The sequence below is a fragment of the Protopterus annectens genome, chromosome 7.part1 (genome assembly GCF_019279795.1).
Source record: "Protopterus annectens isolate FY-2018-M chromosome 7.part1, PAN1.0, whole genome shotgun sequence".
Taxonomy (NCBI): Eukaryota; Metazoa; Chordata; order Ceratodontiformes; family Protopteridae; genus Protopterus; species Protopterus annectens.
The window spans coordinates 424,609,175-424,634,025 of NC_056740.1; the positions used below are offsets into that span (position 1 = coordinate 424,609,175).

At 36.9% G+C, this 24,851-nt stretch overlaps 1 protein-coding gene across 1 annotated transcript in view; it reads left to right on the forward strand.

Annotated features, from left to right (window-relative positions):
- NT5DC2 (5'-nucleotidase domain containing 2) overlaps positions 1 to 24,851 on the forward strand; it is a 996,759-nt gene that overhangs the window by 875,540 nt on the left and 96,368 nt on the right. Inside the window, exon 12 of the mRNA XM_044078885.1 lies at positions 9,551 to 9,691. Within this exon, the coding sequence (XP_043934820.1) occupies positions 9,551 to 9,691 (141 nt within the window). The remainder of the gene's footprint in view (positions 1 to 9,550; positions 9,692 to 24,851) is intronic.

Sequence of the window (24,851 nt, forward strand, 5' to 3'; positions counted from 1 at the left end):
TGAGATCAGATTGGAACTTTCTAATGCTAAAGCACCCAGAGAAAGGGACAGCTGCAATACTCTGAGTTGAACCTGAGCACTGGATGTAGACCCCAAACTCTGCTCTAAGATGTTCTCTTTTCCGATAAGGCTAGAGTTGAGAGCATCAGGGATGGATCAGGTACTTGAGGCAGCTAAGCTGTCAGTTCCAACGTGGGGGAAGGCAACTAAATGGTTGGATCCATGGACCCCAGCACCAAGAGATGGTCTGAGAGAGAAGCTGAAAAGAGGAGAGCCAAAGGCACTGCAGACTCTGACCTTGGAAGTGGGGATTGGGAATGATCCTTAGGTCCTTCTGGGCCCATAGGAAGGTATGCATCAGCTGTTCCACATCTGTAGTCTTAAAGCTCCCATCTGACCATACAAGTCATGGAGGTTGGCTTTGATATCATGGCTGGATTTGAACCTTGGATATGGAAGGAAGAGGCTTGTTTCAGAGTAGGAGAAGGTTCTAGGCAGAAATTGGAAGGGTAATGGAATGGAAAAGGGAATGGACTCTGGCTATGGTAGAAGAAAGAACTGCTGAGAGGAATGGAATGGTGATATTGTGGATATTGGAGTTTGATGACTTTGAATCCAGAACCACATAATCTCTAGTTATTGGTGCCAAGGGAGCACCAAAGTCACATCCGTTGCCAGAGGAGCCAAAAACCAGTGAATTTTCAGATACAGTTTGGTCGTCTGTTGAGGAAGATGAACATCTGCTGGCATTTTTTTCTCTAATTTTTGCACTGTCCTTTGAACACACACTTTTTCTTGGCAAGGGGGGGGGGCAGAAACAGAGGGAGAAATGGCTGAAAAAGCAGGCCCGTTACTACCAGTTTAGCTCTCCTGTCAGCTAGGACTCGAACCAAAATGGTAGCAAGTCTGGCATTTGACATCCAGGTGCACCACACCCAACAGTAAATGCATTTACAATGTCTCTCTCTCTTGGGGGCAGTTTATGCCCACACTCGACACATTTTTTCAACCCGGAAGCAGACTGTTTATCCATACTTACCAACAAAAAAATGACAGCAAACAATTACCAAAGATCTTTAACACTTGTCAGAATAGAAAAAAAAGACTACTTTTTTTGTTAGGACAGGGAAGAAAAAGATAAGAAAAAGGGTGATAGGGGACTTCTAAGATCGCTGCACATTGTGTAACAGGTTGTTTCTAGCTCTCCCAGTGTGAAGAGACACTCAGCAGAGGAGGCATTTAGACTTGTGTTTATGGGTAAATTTCAGTAACTGGCTAGTAAGTGCACTGTCTGGATGCCAGGAATAAAGAAATGCAGAACACCTGGAAAAAAAATCAGCTACAAAAAAGTGAGGAAGAAACACTGACTGGAGAAAGTTCTGCAGCTGTTCAGCAAAAAGCAATGCAACCTTCAGACATGAATTCCAGTAACCTACAGTAAGATACAAGACAACTGCATACAGATCTGATTAAAATAAACAAAACAATGATGGATTATATCAAAACAAGCAAAAAAAGGCTGTAAAAAATGGAAGAAGCTTTAAACATACATTCAGATGAGATGATAAAGCTGCAAAAATCAGAGGTCGAAATAAAGAAAAGGATGGCCGAATATGAGACTGCTCAGGAAGTGATGTTTCAAAAAATAATGGAATTAGAGGACAGAGCACATAGGGAAAACCTAAGATTTTCAGCTATACCAGAGAAGCTGGAAGGAACAAACTGCATTAATTTTATGAAAGTACAAATAAGCAACCGGACTGGTATTCCACAGCATGCATTGTTAGTTGAAAGGGCGCATCGTGTCTATGCTCCAAACCTGGCTATAGGAAAGCAGCCTAGACCTTTAATACTAAAGATGCAATCCTAACTGCAGAAGGAGTTGATTCTGGCAAAATTGTGGCAGAAGGACAAAGTACTAAAAGTGGGAGACAGCATAATGTTTCTGATGAATTACTCATTGAACACCAGACAGAAGATGAGCAAATGTATTCCAATGTTAAGGGAATGTCAAGACACAGGTGTGAGATTCAAACTGCTGTACCTAGCTGTCTTCAAAGTATTCTTCCCTGGAGGGGCAAAATCATTTTTTTATGAAGTACATGCTAAGGAGGAAATAGTAAAGGTAGTTCAACAAAGTGAGCTGTGAAACGGCTGGAGATTCTGCTTCTTGATCTTCTGGTAATAAAGACCACAGAGAGACTAGACTGTACCTGTGAAACCTTTTACACTGTTTTCAATGGAAAATGTTGGAGAGAAGGAAGGGTGCACGAGAGTTGACTAGAAGAATCGCGCGTACATTGGAAATGAAGCAGAGACAAGAGTTCAGAGATGAACAGTAATAAAACCAGTAACTTAATATGGGATTACAATGCAATAACTGAATTTGTGAAATATGACAGAACACGAAAATCTGGAAATATTGAACTGTCAGAGTTTGTTGGACTTGTGGGGGGACTCTCAAGCATATGCCCTACGTCATGTCATTAATGTCAGAAAAGTGCTTTGGGGGGAGGGCAAGAGGAGGGAGAAAGTTAACTACAAGTAAATTTCTTCTTAAATACTACCAATTTTGTGACGTGATTTTCTTTACATGTTATAAAGTAATTTTTCAGTTACTTTTAAGTGTAATAGGGATTGTAAACAGGTGCTGCTGTTTTTTTCTCCTTTCTCCCTCTCTTCTTCAGTTTTAAGAAATGTAGGCACTACAGTGTATAAAAAACTGGTTAAAAGGCATGATAAAAGAGATTATGTGCTTTTTCCCATTCTTGCATGGGGAAATGACTGCATTAAAGAACTTAGACTGATTTATTAACAAGTTTTAAGAGAGCAAGTAAATGAAAATGAACGTTGAATATTATGAGGCTTTTTCTAGCAAATACATGTAACCTCAGTGACATTTCTGCAGCTAGTCTTCATGTTTCCATGGAGACAATCTAATAAAGAGAAACTGGCTAGAGTCTGGTGGAAAGTAATTGGCTGAGGAAAAGAAAAAAAAAAGAACTTGGCTAACAGATAATTTTCTCTAAAAGCATTCTGGGGCTTTCCCCAAGTAGACAATGTACTCTGAAAGCATTTCAGTCTTTCCCAAGGTAGTTAATGCTCCCTGAAAATATTCAGAGGTTTTCCCAGCTGGTAGAGCTATAAAGACTAGACAAAAACAATCAGCAGTTAGAAGCACAGGCTGTGCAATGCATCTTAGCATGGATGACCTTTCTTTTAGGTCAACTCAAGTTTGTGAGTGTGACTGTTTGGAACTTTTGTTCCTATTAGGAGGTTAAAACTTCAATATTTGAAGGTGTACATAGCTGTATGTGTTAGTATTAAGTTGTGTTTTTTTTTGAGGGCTTTCAAAAAATCAAAAAGTTTTATAACGTGATGGGCTCAAAAGTAAAAAAAAAAAAAAAAAAAAACATATAAAAGTTCAACCTGCCAAACAGTCTATGTATGTAACACAAAAGCTGGAACTTGACATTTAACAAAAGAGGTATTGTACATAAAAGGTGGGAATAACTTTTTCATACGATGATGCTTTCTTTAATGTCATGAAATGTAAAAGGTCTCATAGTTAAATACAAAGAGGTAGTGAACTATATTAAAAAATGTAGAGTGTAAATAGCTATGTTACAGGAGACGCACTTAGAAAGAAATGAACATGTAAATTTGATGCAGAAAGGTTTTCAGGATGGTTATTCAACAGAATACCTGGGACAAAGGAAAAGAGGAGTACTTGTATTAATTGTAAGAGGAGCTTCAGTAGTGATAGACGAAAATAAAAAAGACAATAATGGCAGATTTGTAGTGCTAAGAGGCTGCTGGCAAGGGAGGAGGACTACAGTGGCATTTATTTACATTCCGCCTAAAACTGCTGTAATAGAGTTTAAGAAAATTCTGGGAGAAATCAGAAGGCATATTATTTATAGCTGGTGACTGGGACTTGATTTGCAGCAGTAAGGATGTGTCTGAGGGACTCAGAAGGAAAAATATAAGAAAGGTAGTTTATTGAAGAAAGTTATGCAAATATTTGGCATAGAAGATATGAATTTAGTAGTAGGAGTTTGGAGTGAGTTTACATATTCCCCAAGATATAAAAACTGGGCTAGACTAGACAGAATTTGAATTTCACAGGAACATGTCCATTTAATTGAAGGTCTTGATACCCACCCAATAACTATTTCAGATCATGCACCAATAATAGCTAAAATAAAAACACAGGATAATGAAATAAAAATGAGACACTGGTGCTTTCCCACCTGTCTGTTGAAAAGAAAGGAATATAAGGAATAAAGGAATATAAGGAATGGTAGTGGAGATTATTCAGGAACTGTTAGAATAGAAATTTCTTCTGAAAGTATAGCTAGGGAGTGGGGTAACATTAAGATGGAGTTTTAAAATAGAATGGAAATAAAAGAAGGGAAGCTATGGTTAAGAAGTAACAAGAATTCTTTAGAGCGACTGACAAATGTGAAAGTAGTGCAGAATAGGGGCAATCTCACAGAGGAAAATGAGTATCAACTGCAGAATGCTAGTCAGAAAATAAGGGATTACCTTGATAATATGCACGAGTTTTGTAAGATTGCTGTTAAGCAACTGTTTTGATGGAGTGCAAAAACTTTTAGCACAACTCATGCAAAAGAAAGTAGAAAGGGCTGTTACCAGACTTAAGGAGCCTATAACAAAGAAAATAAAAGATCCTTTAGAGGTGTTAGAAATATTCTGGAAATTCTATGAGAGCCTCTATGAAGCAGAGAAATATGAAAATCAAGAAAATATACAAATGGAAAATGTTTATGGAAGAATTAAATATGCCAAGGTTAGAGGCAGAGAGGAGGGTCAATTACTAACAGGATAGGAGGAGATGAGATAAATTGTGATGTATAACCAATCTAGAGAAATTCCCCAGGAATAGATGGTATTCCTGTGGAAGTTTTGAAGCTGGGAGGAAAAAAGCTGATAAAGATCTGGAAGGTTTTGTTTAACAACATCTTAAGAGGATGAAGAAAACAGTAGTAGCTGTAATACCTAAAGAGGGTAAGGATCCATCAGATCCAGCTTCATACAGGCCTATTTCAATACTAAACTATGATTATAAAGTGTTCATGTCTATAATAGCTAAAAGAATGGCAAAAGTAATGCCAAAACTGATGGATATTGGTCACTTTGGTTTTGTGGAGGAGGCAAACATTTGACAACATTAACAGAACATTGATGATCCAGAGAGAAGCAGAATGTAAGAAAATACCATTGTTGCTGGTGTGTCATTAATGGAGAGAGGCAGCATTTGACAGAGTAAGCTGGAATTTTATGAGCAGGGCAATGGAAGCATTTGCATTTCCTGAAAAATTAAGGTTGATCAGGATAATATACGAGTGTTCAGAGGTGAAGAAAATAAGGGACTCAGAAATTCAAGGATATAATTGGTATGCTAGTCAAGAAAAACTGGCTTTATTGGCAGATTATATTACTTTGTACCTGACAAAACCAGAAAGACATTCCAGTGTTGTGGAACATTTTGGGACGGGTCTCGGATCTTTTCAGGATACAAACTTAATGAAGCAAAGGTAAAAGCAGTAAATTGTGTACCCACACATGAACTGGTTCAGGGATACCCATATTTATGGGGACATGATAAAATGAAATATTTAGGAGTGTGGATTAAAAATTATTCTAGTGTGGCAGCTAAGGATGTGTGGGAAGAGACTATAAACAAAAGATAATACAAAAACTGAGAAATATAAGCTTTGTTATATGGATATGGATAGTAAGATACAAGCAATTAAAATGTTTTAGTCCATTTAGTCTTGTGCACAGATCGCCCTGCGATGGTGGTGCTGCGGTAGCATTGTCGCCTCACAGTAAGACATTGTCCTGTTCGATTCTCAGCTAGAGCGTCTTGTGTGTGGAGACATGCGTGAATGGGTGTACCTTTGTTGAAGGTTGTGCATCAGGGCTGGCAACTCAGCATGTAAAAATCTTCTGCCAATCATTAGCGGACCGGAGTTCCGCTGTGGTGACCCCTAACTGGGAAAAGCCAAAAGACTCAACAACAACAGTCTTATGCACAGATCAGGCATATTTTTGTCAACCAGAGGAGATGTTGTGGGTAAGAGCTTGAAAGACTTTGGGAGGGGAAGGACGGCAAGAGTCTAGTGTAATGAGCTGATACTTCCAGTGAAACAGGGAGGATTGGGATTACCCAATCTGAAGGCGTATTTCAGAGCTACACATTTAAGACTCCTGTGCATAGCACAAGCAGAAAACCATAATTCAAAATGGAAAAGGATGATGATGATGATACACTGGGGAAGCTTGAATGCAGTCCTTTAAGGAGAACAATAATCATGCAGAATATTGTATCCATAAAGTAGCAGGAAGTATTCTAAGAACTAAACCAACACGGGAATGGAGAAAGGAGACTCTGCTGATAGGGATGACTGCAAGTAGGGATATAGACAATAGGCAAGAGGGGGCCGGAACATATTGGAGAAAACTGGCAAAGGAACCAATGTATTGGGAGCAAAGAACTAGAGAGGGAAAGATGATGGAATGGGAAAACACCAAGAAATTATTTTGACTGCACGTTAGAGATTGTCTTCCCTATCAGGGATTGATATCAAAGTATAGGCAAAGAGAAATTGGGGGATGTCCTAAATAAAAGACCAGTACTGGTAGAGATTTTAATAGACTCTAGAACAGAAGCTGCCATTAAAAAAGGAATAATTAGTAGTGCATATAAAATATTGCACAATAATTATAAGAATGTATCAGAGGAGGTTAGAAAGGATTGGGAAGAGAAATTGGATAAGCAGTTCACAAAGAAGTGATGAGGAATATATGTATGTCTCTCAAATATGCAACATAATCTGGAAGATTTAGGATTTTTGCCTGGAAATGGTTACATAGATATTTTTATACCACAAGTAGACTCTGCTGTCTGCCAGAGGAAAAATTCTGTAAATGTTGGAGGTGTGAAGGGGAAGAAAGAGGTAATCGGGAACGTATTTTCTGGGAGTGTGGTGAGTTGGCAGACTTTAAGGAGTCCCTGCGAGATGCACTGTCGGAGATGCTGGGTGGGCAGATTGGTCTGATGAGGGAGAGGATTTTTCTGAGCAATGACATAGAATCGGAATTGCATAGACATGGTAAGGCCTTGCTGTGTCTAATAAAGAGGACTGCCAAAAAGCAATTACTAGAAAATGGAAAACAAAATTTAAGCCAACTATATTGGAAGTACTGAATATAGTAACAGATAAAGCAACTGGAAATGAGATCTTTAGAAAAGGGTAGGAGCAAACTACATAGGAAAAAATAGGAAGTGTGGGGAACAGTACATACAAGGGAGGAATGAGGCCTAAAATGGAGCAGGACTTAAGTGAGCTGTGTAATGGTTGAGTGAAAAAGATTTGGCAGATTATAAGTGGTGTATAATGTTTGCAACTGGGAATGTGTCACTGTGATTTGTGATGTACAATGATTGCAACTAGGATTGTGTTGGTGTGGTTTATTTTCATTTATATGAATGTATGATTGCGTGTATGTGAAGTGTAATGTTTATGTTAATATAGTTTGATTACATTTATATGAATGTAAATTTGCCTGTCACAAGTGTGATAATTCAGTAAAGGTCTTTGAAAAAAGGTTCCAAAGCTGTTAAGCAACACTTTACAATCCTAATAAAACTACTCTAAGATTAAGAACAGTAATGTAGGCTAACTAGTACAAATGTAATAAAGAAGGTAGAGAAGGCTAAAAGGGCAGTAATGTGAAGAAATTTCCATTTATCACAAGGGAGCCGTCTGAACCACATCTGTAGGGAATGGTGGTACACTCTGAGGAGATGGGCATTATGGGTAGATGAGGTGGTGCTCGAGGACTGAAGATTCTGAAGGTACATGCAAGGTCAGAGTCTGATCCAGTAACTCACAGGTTGAGACGGATGGAAGACACCATTGGATATGCAGTTTCTGGTTGCATTTACCTTGACAATGAAGGAAAGGAATAAAGGGGTCATTAATAGTACACTTTCAGTTTGCAGTATCTGAATGTGAGGCTACATACCATCATGTCAGAAAATAGTTATAAGACAGTACTGTCTTCACAATAAAACTAGACAGCATTGTTTTACAAATTGACTAGCAGGATTTTTGTTAGTAGTACATGGAAGTCACTGTATAGCAGTAAAAAGTAGTAATTTGTCTTGCTTAATGATCCTGATTTTAGGTATTCTATAATACTTGCAATGTAACAATGAAAGGGAGATATTGTAAGACAAAAAGATATCTGAGCATAAGTAAGAAAAATCTCGGAATGACAAATTTTAGACCTGAAGGTTGTACATCTTAATTCTGTAAAAAGTGCTGCATTTTGATGGTAGACGTAAGATGACTCGAGTCATACAAGGCTGCTGCGCAGTAGTAACACATTTCATACCCAAGAGGGTCAGGGTCTGTCAACTGCTGAAGGTTTAAAAATTGGTACCCTAAGAAGCCTGTATGTCACAGTATAACTGATTTATTTAAATGAGAATGGAAAGTGTCCTGCTTTATTATGTCTAGCACAACTTGTATAAATATGACTAGAAAGGGATTCTGGGAAACAAAGCAAATCTGTAAATCAAGATCTCATCGGTATGGCTGCCCCTATGAGGCCAGTTGTGTAGTATAATATGTTCAAAATTTAAGAAACGGTTGGAGTTAATTTGCTAAATTAATATTGTACAGAATATCAAACTATCATGTATTTTTGGAGTTTGATGGATTTTTTCTTTCTTTGAAGTCAATACTTTCCCACTTGGAAATATAATGTAAGTGGAGGAATAGCTCTGTTTTGACTTGGAGACCGATTGCCTAATCTCAAAAGCCCAAAGGAAGACTGAAAATATAGTATGAATGAAAGTCATTCTTCGCCTTTAAACTTTTTTGCAGGGAGAGACGTCCCCTGCACCCCTAATGTTAATGGCAACCACCCATCTCCTAACCTCCTGTCATTTTAAAATGTTACTGGATAACACAAGATGATGTTCTAGATATAGTGAAGCAATTACAGTTGCTGTGTACGACATCAAATGATTAACGTAAGTTATTTTTGCAGATAGAGTTTTGATTCATGTATGTACTTAAACATAAAGTTGTTCAGCAGTTAAAAACTTCTAAAAGCTTTAGTTTCTACTTGCATGGCACCATTGCGAAGGGGTGAGCTTTTCCATTTTTCATTAATTGAAAGGTGGGCCCAGTCCCTGTATGCAGATGCTTGTTGTGGGTATTGTTAAGCATGTTATATTTCTTTGTACTCTAGTGTGCAGCAATTCTTGTGCGTATTGTTTTCTTTTACCTACTTGGGTTACATTGTGAGGTCTTTATAATTTGGTTATTTTCTTCAAGTATGAAAAAATTTTATGATATGGAAATAGAACAATTTCTGCTTTAATAGTGTCATAAGATGCTTCACAACTGTGAGACTTAGTCTGCAGCTAATTTTAATACTTAATGATGGTTCATAACCCAGCTGACACTTTGTACAACTAAACTGCCGTCATGTTTTACACCTACAGGATCTCATGCTTCGTCATGGCTGGAGGACTGCAGCAATTGTTCCAGAACTAGAAACAGAAATACGCATCATTAACACTGAGGAGTACATGCATTCCCTTACGTGGCTGCAGGCTCTCACAGGACTCTTGGAAAGAATGCAGGTGAGAGAGTCTTGTAGTACTGCTGTTTGTTAGGTAACACCAATACTGAAAATGTTTGTCACTTCTTGCAGCTGTAGAAGTAAACTTATGAGATGCATATCTGCTGTAATATAGAAAGTGGAGGCAGAGTAAACCATGAAAGTGAACATGAAATTGTCTCCAAGCCTATTCCTGAACTATTAATGGTCCAAAATGTATGTTTTAGACTTTGGGGGGAGCACTACTGGAGTGCATTTTACATTTCTTCCATGGTGTAGTTCAGCTGTTAAGCTAGTTTCTGCCATTGATACAGTGCTTGGTGAGAAGGCTCCACTGAATGATCTCTCCTTGACCTTTAAAACCGTGCTCATCCATTTTCCCTATGATCTTCTAATCGCCAACATTGGGGTGTCCTTAAAAGATGGAAAAAAATTAGACCTTTAATTTTTCTCCTCTTACATTGGTTAGGATTGAGATTGCTGCTGGTGACTGATCATGAGAGTTTCTGGCTGTTGTCTTTGGATTTCTTGTGTTGTATATTCAACTAAAGTATATTTGTTCTTCTGTAGTTATTTATATTTTTTCCCTTGGACATCACCTTTAGATCATCAGCTACTGTTTTTTAAGCTAACAGCTACTGTTTTAGACCAACAGTGTATGTATATATATATATATATATATATATATATATATATATATTTTTTTTTTTCTCTCTCAAGAAGTGACTGTTCACCTTGCAACAGTGTTTTAGGTTTGCCCACAGTCAGCTTTAAAGGTTAAAATGTAATTTTGACTTCATCTTTTAAAAAGCACCAGCAGTAGTTGGTGTGTTTTCTAGTTAGGACCATTATATTTATTGTGGTACAGTAGTGCTGCTTCCATTGCCTTGCTGATCTGAAAGTCAGGAAGGTACATCTCCCACTGACTGAAGAGATGAAGACTCTTGCATCTAATTGTGACTGAGCCTTGCCAAGATCACTTTGACAAGGAGTCTGGCTGATAGATATGAGGACATTTTCTTCTGTAGTCCATCCATACCCATATTGCACCTGCTAATGTCATATGATTGAGGTTTTCCTAATTTCTTACAGGCAACAGAGAAACCCACTAAGTGTTTCTTTGGGGTTTTTCAGCACCTTCAGTTAAATATTTTTCATCATTACAGTGTTTGTCCATGTTATTTTAATGGAAGCTGGAGCCAAGTGACCTCATTAGAATCCCTGAAAAGCTCTTTGGTGTCCAAGGAGGAATGTACCCATTTGGTTGGGGTCCTTTTGTTACTGTAAGACCAACTGATGAGCAAAATGAAGATTGGTTTCATCCATCTCTACCCCAGGACTTTTCAGTACTTTTATTTTTTATTTTTTTTTTAATATAAATATTCTTAGAAACTTCATCAGGGCTTCCCGATTAACATCTAACATTCCTACATCATCCCTTGTTCCTTTACCATGGCCCTATCCACAGGCCATTATTATAGTGGCTACCACAGACTTTACTATTATTGGCAATACTGTAATAAGACATGGAAGCTGTTAGCAACCTTGGAGTGCTGGGAGGTTTACTTTGTTGGTCATACATCACAAGCTCCTTGTGTGCAGTGCATCTAGGCAAATTACTGTCACATCAGTGGTCACTTAAATGCTTTGCTAAGGAGGCACCATGGTCAACTAACAGTATTTTGGAGCACTGTATACATCTTCCTCTGTTTACCAAAGAGGGTATTGTTGTGTCTCACTTGTCTTGAGAATGACAGAGAGCTGCTTTCCCACTCATATTGCAAGTGCTCTAACACAAGGGCTGCTAGCCAAATGCCATTTGCCAGGGGAGCTGTTAGAAGCAAAACCACAGGTGCAAACTACTTTTCATTTTTTTTCTTTTTGTAATGCTTTTACTGATTTGGAAAATCTAAATGGGAAGTATGGAATTAGTAAGGAAACAAGGAAATACACTGAAGAAATTCAGTGTTTGTCTTCACGGGAAAGGGGGGGGTGAAGCTGTCTGCATGGAGGTTATTGGGGGGGGCGGGGTTGGCTTCCTCAAAAATAGTAATGATAGCTTTTTGTGACTTCTGTTTTGCATGGTTTGCTTTGAAGGAGCGGCATTTGCCATGTTTTCTGCACTTTTGCATTAAGTATATGTGAAGGTACACCTGAATAAAAAGTGCTGTAATGCATCTACTCATCTTAAGAGTGCTAGATACAGAACTGATATTCCTACTCCCCCTAAAAAAAATCTTTAAGTGTTCTTAATGCAGTGGCAGAAATAAATCTGGTTGACAAATCAGCTCAGTGATTGAATCCGTTTGCCAAGTGTTGAAATATTAGTGCTTGAATCTGTTTGCCAAGAGTGCTATTTTTAGCTTGCAGTGCATCCAGAATCACATCATCTTTAATTTATATGAGGTTACTTGTGTTGGTAACATTTAAATTTGTTTGGAAACTCTATATTAATGACTTGTTTGCTTCCAGTACTGCAGGAACAATTTTGGGTATCCTTGATCTAGCACAAGATTCGAAGACCTCTGCATTTTGCTGCCTTGATTCCTGACTAGCTTTGATTGAGGATGGCAAGAGAATTATACTTACTTGTCATGTTGGGGGTTTGATTTATTAACATTTTACCGTGGTCATTCAAGTTCCAGTCGTTCCTGTATGCTGGATAATGTTTTTAACTCCTCATCTGATGAACTATGCAGTTTTAAATCATCCAAAAAAGTAGATGAGAAGTCTTTACACTTTGCTGTTGTCTGCGAGTCTAATTGTAACAATGACCTAATCTGTTAAGTAGATAGCTTAATGGGTTAAGGGCAAGATAAATGAGAAGAGGTGACAAAGTCACCCTGGAGTACCCTTTTGAAGTTTTATCCCTGGGATAATAATTTGTCCTTTGTTATAGCTTAGCTGCAAAGTGGTTTGCCACTTTTTCATGGTCACTGTAATGGAATTGATTAGTGTAGGGTATATCTTATCCATTGTAAGCACTCGTTTATCCATGAATGTGGGATGCTGTCAAATGCTTTTTTTTGTAATCTGTCCATGTCATACTTAGATTCTTCCCCTTTTTATAATTCTCCATTATGGCGTTACTTAAATGATATTTTGTTGCATATGGCTTTTTTGTTACCCTTTTGTTCTATTGCCATGATTAAAGTTTCTTCTAAATTACTATAAGGTGTCAGCATAATTTCCAGTATATAGTTTATACATCATCTGAAGGCACTTTATTGGCTTATAGTTTTTGTTGATAACTTGCAGGTTCACTCTTAAGGATATTCCTGTTAATCAGGTTTGTGTCTGTTTGGGGTGCGCATACAAGTAGTTCTTACTCAGGGATAAATCTTTGTGTAACAATGTTAATACTTTAAGCCAGAAGTTAGGTACTACATCTGGGTCTGTGGTTTTCCAGTTAGGAGCTTTTCTTAAGTTTTGTTTTCATTTTCTCTGGCTGTTACTTCATCCCATTTCATATCATGTACTTTTGAACTTTTTACTACTTCTGCCCATTTGCCATCTTTATGATCCACTGAGTCTTCATAGAGATTTCTCTAAAATGTGGCTTCCTTTTTGGTGGTGATTCTATTCCTTTTGCTTTGTTTCTCAATTTTCTATAAAACTTTTTGGTTCATCAATGAATTGCTTATTTTGTACTTTTCGTTTATATTTATCTGCGGATGATTTAAGTTTTTTTTTTACGTGTGCTGATATCTTTAGTGTATTATTTGTAATACAGTAAACTCTCATTTAACCGGCACTCATGGGGATTGGTAGATGCTGGATAACTGTAGTTTCCAGTTGCTTGAGAGTTACTATTAAAAACATGCCTGACTAATACTGTACCCTGTACTATTTGTTTGGTTTAACTTGTTCTCAGGTTGGGGAGATAGGGAATTTATTCCTGTCTTCCTTTTTAAAACTCTAAAAACATAAGGTATGTTTCTGTGCGGGGACACATGAAAATATTACTGTATTTCTTTGAGTTTTTTTTTTGACATTTGCTTGAGTTCTGGTTAATTGAGAGTTTATTGTAGTGTGTGATAGATCCTGGTCTGTTTTAATACTTGTCACTGCTTTTATCACATCTAAGTATTTTTGTTGATCTGTTCCCACTTCTATATTCTTCTAACAGTGACACTTCTTGTCTTAATTGCTTTATCGTTGTCTCAGTTTAATGCTTCATGATAGCATTTGATTTATTTTGTTTTCCCTTCCTTTGACTTATTCCCGTATATTATTGTGGCAAGACTTTATTAATTTATCCACACAGTAACAAGTTTTATTTACATCACATGAATTTCTGTTAATAGTCTTAATTACTTCTTTTATTTTTTCAGACTTCTAACATTTTGGGTGTTGACTTTCTGTATTGTAAACATTTCCTATGCTGAGTCACAGAGACTGAGATCACATGAGGTTGCTATCTCAAGAGGGTTGGGAGGGTGTCAGTGCCAGTTGAGTGTGTTGCTTGTAGAATCATGGACTACGCAAAGGCCTACTATACCATCTCCTTGGATGTTAATGCTCATGCAAAGGAGATGGTAAAGCTTGGAAAAAAGCAAGAATATAAGGCTTAAAAAACCTACTCCCCTAGTGCACAAAGCTTCCACTCTTGTCAGTCAACTTTGGTCCCCAGGAAACAAGTGAGTTTAAGTATGGTCATCCAGTGAAATAGATGGGCCCATAGCTTGTGCAAGAGGCTTTGTTCATTTGCTAGCAGGGATGACTGTCATGGGGAAAAAAGTAAAGAACTGTGTGTGTTTTGAGAGAATAATATGTATGCCAGGATTAAAATTAGATTGATACTTTTGAGCATGATACTGATGGGCACTGTCTACTGTACTGAAGTCCATTTTGCTTGGTGAGAATACTTGAACGTGTTTACTTGGTAATGATTAAGTGAATTTTATACAGGAAATAAGTGATTCACATTCAGTGCACTTGCATTCTTTAGCTGGAGAGGACTTGTGCATGATTGGTTTTCTTGTCAGAGAAAAGAGATAACCCAAAAATATCTGGGTTCTTGCCTTTTTTGTTATGGCTGACAGAGCAGCAATACATTTATTGGCTTTTTATTTGCTCAAACAGTCTGTTTACCTGTCTGTTTTAACTTTTTGACTCCTGCTGTCTGTTTATATTTCCTTCCCTTATTCCTGTTCTTGAATTGTTTGCCCATCCTGACTGCCTCTCGTCCTATTTCATTGGTGAACCACATTGCTGTGCATAAAATTGCTTATAGTTGTAAGAAATCACTATGTGCTCTCTAACATATGTAGTGATATAATATACATACATCTCAACTTACAATTTAGGCATAGAGCTATGATTTGTAGTGATATAATATCCATACCTCTCAATTTACAGTTTAGGCATACAGCTATAATTTGTAGTGATATAATATCCATACCTCTCAATTTACAGTTTAGGCTACAACTATGATTTTGTAGTGATATAATATCCATACCTCTCAACTTACAATTTAGGCATAGAGCTATGATTTGTAGTGATATAATATCCCTACCTCTCAGTTTACAGTTTAGGCATAGAGCTATGATTTGTAGTGATATGATATCCATACCTCTCAATTTACAGTTTAGGCATAGAGCTATGATTTGTAGTGATATAATATCCCTACCTCTCAAATTACAGCTATGATTTTGTCCCTTAAATTTAGCCTTGTTCTTCCCAGATTTACAATGTTCCTTATGAAATCAATCCGATTTATAGGTGTATGTAAAGGCTTTCTATTTTTGAAATAAGAAAGTGTTCCTTTTCCTGATCCTGTGCTATGAGTTTTTATTGCTTGGAGATTGAGAGGTATGACAACATTACTCAAGTAGTTGCAACATTTAGAAATTATTGCATTTCTGTAACACAACCATTAAGTTTATGGTGTTAGAGATATATTACAAATGTACATACAAAATGCTTTGGCCGTATGTGTATCTGCTGGTAAAGAAGCTGATATAACTTTGATCAAGACTTAAAAAAAAACCCTGTTCTACTTTTATTAATACTGGTAACCTGACTTTTCTTTCTGATATTGCCATTGGGCATAATTTTATAACTGCTGCTGTAGTCTGGTTTCAGAGGACCTGTTGAATTAGAGTTGGAGCCATTTCCTCCAGTAACTTTATTATGGGGATCACTATAAATGTAAAAGACAAAAATCCCTGAAACTGACTGAGGAGCCAAATGTGATAAGTTGATCAAAATTGAGTAAAAACACACTGGTTCCACACGGCTGAATAAATATAAGAAAATAATTTATTCCAAGGAAAAACAAGCGAGCGCTTTCACGAATATTATCTGCTTCATCAGACTAGAATGAGAAACAGCATAAAAAAACTTGCTTTTATACATTCAAATTAGCCAATCAACTAGGTTAATGACTTAAATACATAATTAACCTCTAAAATGCTGGATCACAGTGAAAAACTAGCTCATAGTAAGTAATATTAACACATTCAAATAGTAAAAGCATAAATAAGAATAGTCCTAAAATCTCTGACATATAAGCGACAGATTGTTACCAAAGAATATATACATGTGTATGTATGTGTGTGTGTATATGTAGATATAAGAATATATACATGTGTGTGTGTGTGTGTGTATATATATATATATATATATATATATATATATATATATATATATATATATAAAATCAATGCAAATACTGTTTGACGTAGCAATGATAATAATAAAAACATTCATTGATAAAATTAAAATCAATGTTTAAGAGCTCTAGCCTTAAGAAATTGCTTTAGAGAAACTTTATTATTCAGGCCTGGGGGTTTGTCTGCCTGAAACCTTATAATCCATTTCTGTTCATTAGATTCAGTTCTATTAACCAAATCACCTCCTCTCATGGTACTGTGCATGGTTTCTAACACCAAAAACTTGAAGCTATGCCTTGGTCCTCCTTCAGCTAAATGCATAGCTAAAGCACTGGTTTCCTTTCCGTTCTTAATATCTCTCCGATGCTCCAGTATCCTATCCTCAAATATTCTTTTGGTCTTGCCTACATAAAACGCAGGACATATGAGATACAGTAACAAAAGTAAACTACATTCTTTGTTCGGTAGTCAGCATAGAAAGCACTTTCTATCTTGAATCCTAGTGATGGATGCATGAAATGTCCACCTATATGAACATGTGTACAGGCTTGTAGGCAAGACCAATAGAATATTTAAGGATAGGATACTATGTGACATTTTTAGCAATATTTATTATATTACATACACATACAGATATATATATATTCTTTGGTAACAATTTGTCATTCTAGTCTGATGAAGCGGATGATATCCGTGAAAGCGCTCACTTGTTTTTCCTTGGAATAAATTATTTTTTTATATTTATTCAGCCGTGTGGAATCACTGTAAATGTGTTGGATTTTAGATCTTATGTCTGCAGTAGCACTGCCATCTGTTAGATCCTTTTCATTCAGTTCATCCGATCCAACATATTGGTCCTCGAGCCCCTTGGAACATATCTGGTCACATTAGTGCTCTTGCCTCAAGCCCCTTAAGAATTTTCCCTTCCATAATGCATCTCTTCTAGTTACCTCAGATCTCATTTGCCACCTTTGTGAACAGAAGCATTCTCCAGTTCAGCTAAGTGTTGCTCTACAGTTTTAGATTTGGAAGAGCTTTCTTGTAAACTTGTCTAATTGTTTTAGAGCTACTGCTCTTAAAGCTTTACTACTGCTGGTCTCATAGTTCTAGTTAGTGAAATTGTTGCTATGTTGTAGCCCCTTTTCCTTATGGAGTTTTCCCATTGTTCTCTTTTCTGTCAGACGTAGTAGTAGCAATCTTTTTTTAGTTATTTATAGGAAGTTCGTTTATTGGGGAGTATTTGTAACCTCTTACTTTGTTACATATTTCCAGCTGGTGTGCACTCTTTTTTTGTTGGGATAGTTCCTGGAGTGTTGGTACCATTTGTACTTAACATAGTTGCTAGAAAACCTTTAGTGAAGACTTCCAAGATGGCTGCACATTGATTAAGAGCTTATTTCTAGCTCTCCCAGTGTGAAAACAGAAACTCAGCAGAGAAGGCTAGGAGACTTGTGCTTATGGGTACATTTCAGTAATTGGATAGTAAGTGCACTGCCTGGAAGCCAGGAATAAAGGAATACACAAGACCTGGAAAAAATCAGCTACAAAAACTGAGGAAGAAACGCTGCCTGGGGAAAGTTCTGCAGCTGTTCATCAAAAAGCAATACAATTATCAGACATGACTTCCGATAACCTACAGGAAAATACAAGAAAATTGCATACAGGCATCCCCTTTGAAACATCGACTTACCAGAATGTCTACGTTCACAACACCACCACCACAACATTGAAACTTCATAAAGCTGAACTCCGGTAATGTCTCAATTTAACTCTGGGACAGTCATCACTGGGCCACCATGGTGACCTTTGCCCTGTTCTCCACTGTAGTGCAGTCTTGGAGTTGGTATGTTTAGTTAGTGGGAGTGTGGGGAGGGGGGTGCAGCCCCCACGTTGGTGAGTTTAGATTGCGTCCATTCGTATTAAATTTATTAGTGGCCCAGTGGTGATTTTCCCAGAGTTAAATTGCAACGTTCCGAGAGTTCGTCTTTATGAAGTTTCAATGATGTGGTCTTGATTTTGTGAATATCGACATTTTGGTAAGTTGACATTTTAAAGTAGACTCTCATACAGACCTGGTTAAAATAAACAAAACACTGATGGAGTATATCAACACAAGCAACAAAAGACTGGAAAAAAATGAAAGAAGCTTTAAACAAATATTCAGATGAATGATAAAGCTGCAAAAATCAGAGGTCGAAATGAAGAAAAGGTTAGCTGAATGAGACTGCTCAGGAAGAGATGTCTGAAAAAAAAAATAGAATTCGAGGACAGAGCACATAGGGAAAACTTGAGATTTTCAGCTATACCAGAGAAGCTGGAAGGAACAGACTGCATTTATTTTACGAAAGCAGAAATAAGCAACTGGACTGATATTCCACAGCAGGTGTTACTCGAAAGGGCACCTCATGTGTATGCTCCAAACCTGGCTATAAGAATACAGCCTCGACTTTAATATAGCTGATTGTTACTACTATGTTACTAAAATTTAATAAATTGTTTTCTAGTCCAGAGGAGCTTTTCTCCCCGGGTCTCTGCTGAAAATGTGCCAAAAGCTCAGCCAGATTAACCCGGTTAACAGATATAAAATAAATAAATAAAATAAATAAATAAAAATAGTAATAAAGATGTAAGCTATGAAACAGAAGGAGATTGCTTGTTGTTGTTCTGGTAATCAAGACCACAGAGGGCTGTACCTGTGAAACCTTTTCAAATTTTTCAATGGAAAATGTTGGAGAGAAGGAAGGAGTTTGAGAGTTGAGTTGACTAGAAAAATCAAGAGAGAGGATGTTAGAAATGAACAGTAATAACACCAGTAATTTAATGTGAGATTACAATGCAGTAATTATATTTGTGAAATAGAACAGAACAAGAAAATCTGGAAATACTGGACTTTTTCAGAATTTCTTGGACTTGTGGGGCACTCTAAAGCGTATCCCTTCATGTCATTAATGTTTGTGAAAGTGCTTTGTGGAGGGGAAGAGGGAAAAAGTAAACTGTAAGTAAAGTTTTTTTTCTTAAGTACAAATCTTGTGGCATGTGGTTTTCTTTACATGGTATAAAGTAATTTTTTTCATTTATTTTGAAGTGCAATATGGGGTGTAAACAGGTGCTGCTGCTGCCCCCCCTTTTTTGTGTTCAATTTTAAGAAATGTAGGCACTGCAATGTAAAAAAAAAACCTGGTTAAAAAGCATGATGAACGAAAAATGTACTTTTTCTGATTCTTCTGTGGGTGAATGACTGAATTAAAGACCTTAGATTGATTTTGTAAAAGTTTTGAGAGAGAGCAAGTACATGAAAAAGAACACTGAATATTATGAAGCTTTTTCTAGCAAATACATTTATTTATTTATTTAGTAACATTTGCTGACCGGGAGAGTGCACTGGGTTTAAAAGTCCATTTTCAGTGGAAGCCCGGTTAGAAAAGCTCCACAGTTATAGCAAACAAAAATATGGCAAAACAAAATTTTATACAGTTAATATACATGTATGCTCAGTAACAATTCTGCAGCTGGTCTTCGTGTTTCCATGGAAACGATCTGATAAAGAGACCTGGCTGCCTGGCTGTCATGTCTCCATGGAGACAATCTGATAGAGAAAATGGCTACAGTCTGGTGTAGCATGATTAGCTGAGCGGAAAAAAAAGAAAAGAGAAATTGGCTAGGAGATGATAATCTCTTAAAGCATCCAGGGATTTTCCCAAGGTAGATAATGTTCTCTGAAAATATTCAGGGGCTTTCCCAAGTTAGTTAATGCTCTCTGAAAACATTCAGTTTTTCCCAGCTTGGAGAGCTATAAAGATAAGACCATATCAGTCAGCACTTAGTAGAAGCACAGGCTGCACCATGCATCTTGGCATGGATAGCCTTCCTTTTAACTCAGGTCTGTGAGTGTGGCTGTCAGTATTGGACTTCAATTCCTATTAGGAGGGTAAAACGTCAGTATTTGAAGATGTACATAGTTTTGTGTGTTAATATTACGTTAATAGTTTTAGGGGATATTGGGGTGTATGTTTTTTTTTTGAGGACTTTCAATAAAATAAAATGTTTCATACGATGTGACATAGGCATAAATGGACATGACAAGAAACTATATAAAGGTTCAACCTACCAAACAGTGTATGCATCTAACACAAAAGCTGGAGCTAGAAATTCATCCAAAAAAGTGTTATACATTAAAGTTAGGAATAATAACGTTTTAATACAATTATGCTTTCTGTAATGCCTTTAAATGTGAAGGGCCTCAGATGAATACAAAAAAAAAAGAGTAGTGAACTGAGTGTAAATAGCTGTTCTTAGAAAGAATTGAACATGAATTTAATAAAGAAAGTTTCTCAGGATGGTTATTCAGTGGAATACCTGGGTCAAAGGAAAAGAGGAGTGCTTGTATTAATTGCAAGAGGAGCTCCATTAGTTATAGAAGATAAGATGGTAATGACAGCTTTGTTGTACTAAAGGGCTACTGGCAAGGGAGGAGGATTACACTGGCATGTATTTACATTCCACCTAAAACTACCGTAATGGATCTTAAGAAAAGTCAAGGACTATTACTTATACGTGGGGACTGGAACTTGATTTGTGAAAAATTTCTGATGGAAAGTCCTGCATGCTGTACTGGAACTTGCTGGAACCAAAGTCTTGCCGGCTGTTTACTGCTGAATTAGAGAGACAGAGGTTTTGCATGACTGCATCTGTAGTCTGTTTAAAACACAGAGCCTTGCAACCTGCAATGATGAGAAAATATATTTTGCAGCACAATACAATTTTTACTGTAAACATAGTTACTAATAAATAACTTATTTTTATAACAAATGACGCATACTCTTTTTGTCAGTTTGTAGCATAGCTGTACAAAGTTTTACTTTACGATCAACATGGAAGATAACTTTTCATTTTCCTTTACAATACCTCGGAACAAGTGTGTTCCTACCAGCACCTCTAACATAGTTTGATTTGCAGTTCTTATACACTCTTTTAGGCATGCACTTTAGATCCTGTTTTTCTCTTGGTATCTTTTTTGGGCTTTTGTGGGAAATCACGTAATGTCTGTTTTTAGACTTTTCTGTTGTCCTTCTATGAAACCATTTAGTATTTACTTGTAAGCACTTCTGCTGATGATGTGAGGAATGCACACAATGTTTGCCTTTCAGAATTGTTTTCTGCTGATTCTATCACAGGAGTCTGAAAGGAAACATCTGTGAAAATACATCAAACTGTTCTGCTGCTGATATTGAAAAAGCATATCTTTCAGGAAATATCTTATGTCCATTAATAGATGTTCCTTGTTTTTCACTTATTTCAGCCAGAGCTATGTCACACAGCATGAATGCCATTTTACATTGCTAAGCTATATTCCTACATTAAAACAAAGTTTTTATTTTATCGTTTATCTTTCAGCATATTTACAGCAGAATAGATTTTTAATCTTTTATTTACTGTTAAACACACACTAACAATTTGCAACAATGAAGATGTGTCTGTGGGGGGCCCAGAAGGGAAAATATAACAAAGGAGGGTAGATTTCTGAAGACATTTATGAAAATATTTGGCATGGAAGATGTGAATTCACTATTAGGAGTTTGGAGTGAATTTACATATTATTCCCCACAATATAAAAACTGGGTTAGGCTAGACAGAATTTACATTTCACAGGAACATGTACATTTAATTGAAGGTCTTGATACTAACCCAATAACTATTTCACATCATACACCAATATTAGCTAAAATAAAAGCAGAGGGTAATGGAATAAAAATGAGACATTGGCACTTTCCTACCTATCTGTTGAAAAGAGAGGAATTTAAGGCATGGGTTAGTGGAGATTATTCAAGAACTGTTAGAATAGAAATTTCTTCTGAAAATATAGCTAGGGAGTGGGAAAAAATTGAGAGGGAGTTTAAAAATAGGGTGGAAATAAAAGGGAGCTATGGTTAAGTACCAAGAATTATTTAGAGGGATTGACAAATTTTAAAGTGTTGCAGAATAGGGTGAATCTCACAGAACAAGAACAGGATCAGCTGCAGAATGCTGGACAGAAAATAAGGGATTACCTCAATAGTATGAACAAGATTAGAAAGGTTGCTGTTAGGCAACTGTTTTTTGATAACACTAGAGCACAGAAACTTTTAGCAGAATGACTAAGTCAACATAAAGTAGAAAGGGCTGTCACCAAACTTAAGGAGCCTAAAACAAGGACATCATGTGGAGGTATTAGAAATATTTCTCAAATTCTATGAGAGTGTCTCTGAAGCAGAGAAATATGAAAATCAAGAAAAGATACAAATGAAAATGTTTATGGAAGAATTAAATATGCCAAGGTTAGAGGTAGACGAGGCTCAATTACTAATGGTTAGGATAGGAAGAGCAGAGATAAAAATTGTGATGTATAAGCAATTTACAGGAAAGTCTCCAGGAGTAGATAGTATTCCTATGGACGTTTGGAAACTAGGACGGAAAAAATGATAAAACATCTGGAAGGTTTTTTTAACAGTATTTTAAGAGGAGGAGAAGTACTAACATCCTGGAAGAAAGCAGTGGTAGCTGTGATACCTAAAGAGGGTAAAGATCCATCAGATCCAGCTTTCATACAGGCCCGTTTCAAAACTAAACCATGATTATAAACTGTTCGTATCTATAATGGCTAGAAGACTGACAAAAGTAATGCCAAAACTAATAGATATTGATCAGTGTGGGTTTGCAGAGGGGAGGCAAACATTTGACAACATTAACAGAACATTGATGATCCAAAGGGAAGCAGAATTTAAGAAAATACCATTGTTGTTGATGGGTCTTGATGCAAAGAAAACATTTGACAGAGTAAACTGGGACTTTATGAGCAGGGCAGTGGAAGCATTTGCATTTCCTGAAAAAATAAGGTTGATTAATTTTCAGATCAAATCTCTCTTGTATCCCTCTAAAGTGGGTGGGTTCCTCTGCGATGATTTCTGCTTGAGCAGAGGAACCAGGCAGAGGTATCCTCTTTCCCTTTTATCACTGCATTATATTCAGAACCATTGACAAAGAAAATAAGAGACTCAGAAATTCAAGGCTATAACTGGTATGGTAGTCAAGAAAAGCTGGCATTATTTGCAGGTGATATTTTATACCTGGCAACACCACAAATAGAAATTACAGTGTTGTGGAACATTTTGAAACCATTTCAGATCTTTTCAGGATACAAAAATTAATGAAGCTAAAACAAAGGCATTAATGGTAAATTGTGCCCACAAGTGAATTGGTTCAGGTATATCTATATTTATGTGGACATGATGATAAAATGAAGTATTTAGGAGTATGGATTAACAATTATTCTAGTGTGGCAGTTAAGGATATGTGGGAAGACACTAAAAAGATAATACAAAAACTGAGAAAATGTAAGCTTTGTTATACAGATAAAGGTAGAAAGATACAAGCAGTTAAAATGTTAAGTCCCTTTAGTTTTATACACAGGTCAGGCATATTTGTATCAACCAGAGGAGAAGTTGTGGATAGCAATTGATGATGAGTTGAAGGATTTTATCTGGGAGGCGGAGATGGCAGGAGTCAAATGGGTTAAGCTGATTCTTCCAGTAGAACAGGGCAAATTAGGTTTACCCAATTTGAAGGGGTATTTCAGAGCTGCACAGTTAAGACTCCTGTACATAACACAAGCAGAAAAATATATTTCAAAGTGGAAAGGTATGATGATGAAACAGGAGGGAAGCTCAAGAAACAAGGGTAGACTGGGATTTTGGATTCAGACCTTTAAGGAGAATAAGAGTAATCATAAAGAATATTATATCCATAAAGTAGCAGAAAGTATTCTAAGAACTAAGCCATCACGGGAATGGAAAAAGGAGATCCTGCTGATAGGGATGACTGCCATTAGGAATACAGACAATAGGCAAGAGGGGGCTGGAATTTATAGGAGAAAACTGGCAAAGGAACTAAGGTATTGGGAGCAAATAACTAGATAGGGAAAGATGATAGAATGGGAAGACACAAAATTTATTTAAACTGCAGGTTAGAGATTGCCTTCCCTATCAGGGATTGATGTCAGAGTCTGGGCAAAGAGAAAGAAATAGGGGGGTCCTAAATAAAAGACCAGTACTGGTAGACCTTATAGTATAATCTAGAACAGAACGGAATAATTAGTAGAGCATGTAAAATATTGCATAACTGTACAAATCAATCAGAGGAGCTTAGAAAAGCTTGGGAAGAGAAAATGGATAAGCAATTCAAAAAGAAACGATGGGAGGATATATGTATGTCTCCCAGATATACAACAAAATCTAGAATATATAGGATTTTTGCCTGGAAATGTTTGCGTAGATATTTCTATACCTCAGGCAGACAGCAAATGTTGGAGGTGTGATGGAGAAGAGAGGTAAACATATTTTATGGGAGTGCAATGAGTTGGCAGACTTTAATGGTTCCCTGTGGGATGCACTGTCGGAGATGTTGGAAGGGCAGGTTGGTTTGATGAGGGAGATGACTTTTCTGAGCTATGATACAGAATCTGAGTTGCCTAGACATGGTAAGGCCTTGCTGTGTTTAATAATGGTGGCTGTCAAAAAAGCAATTACTAGG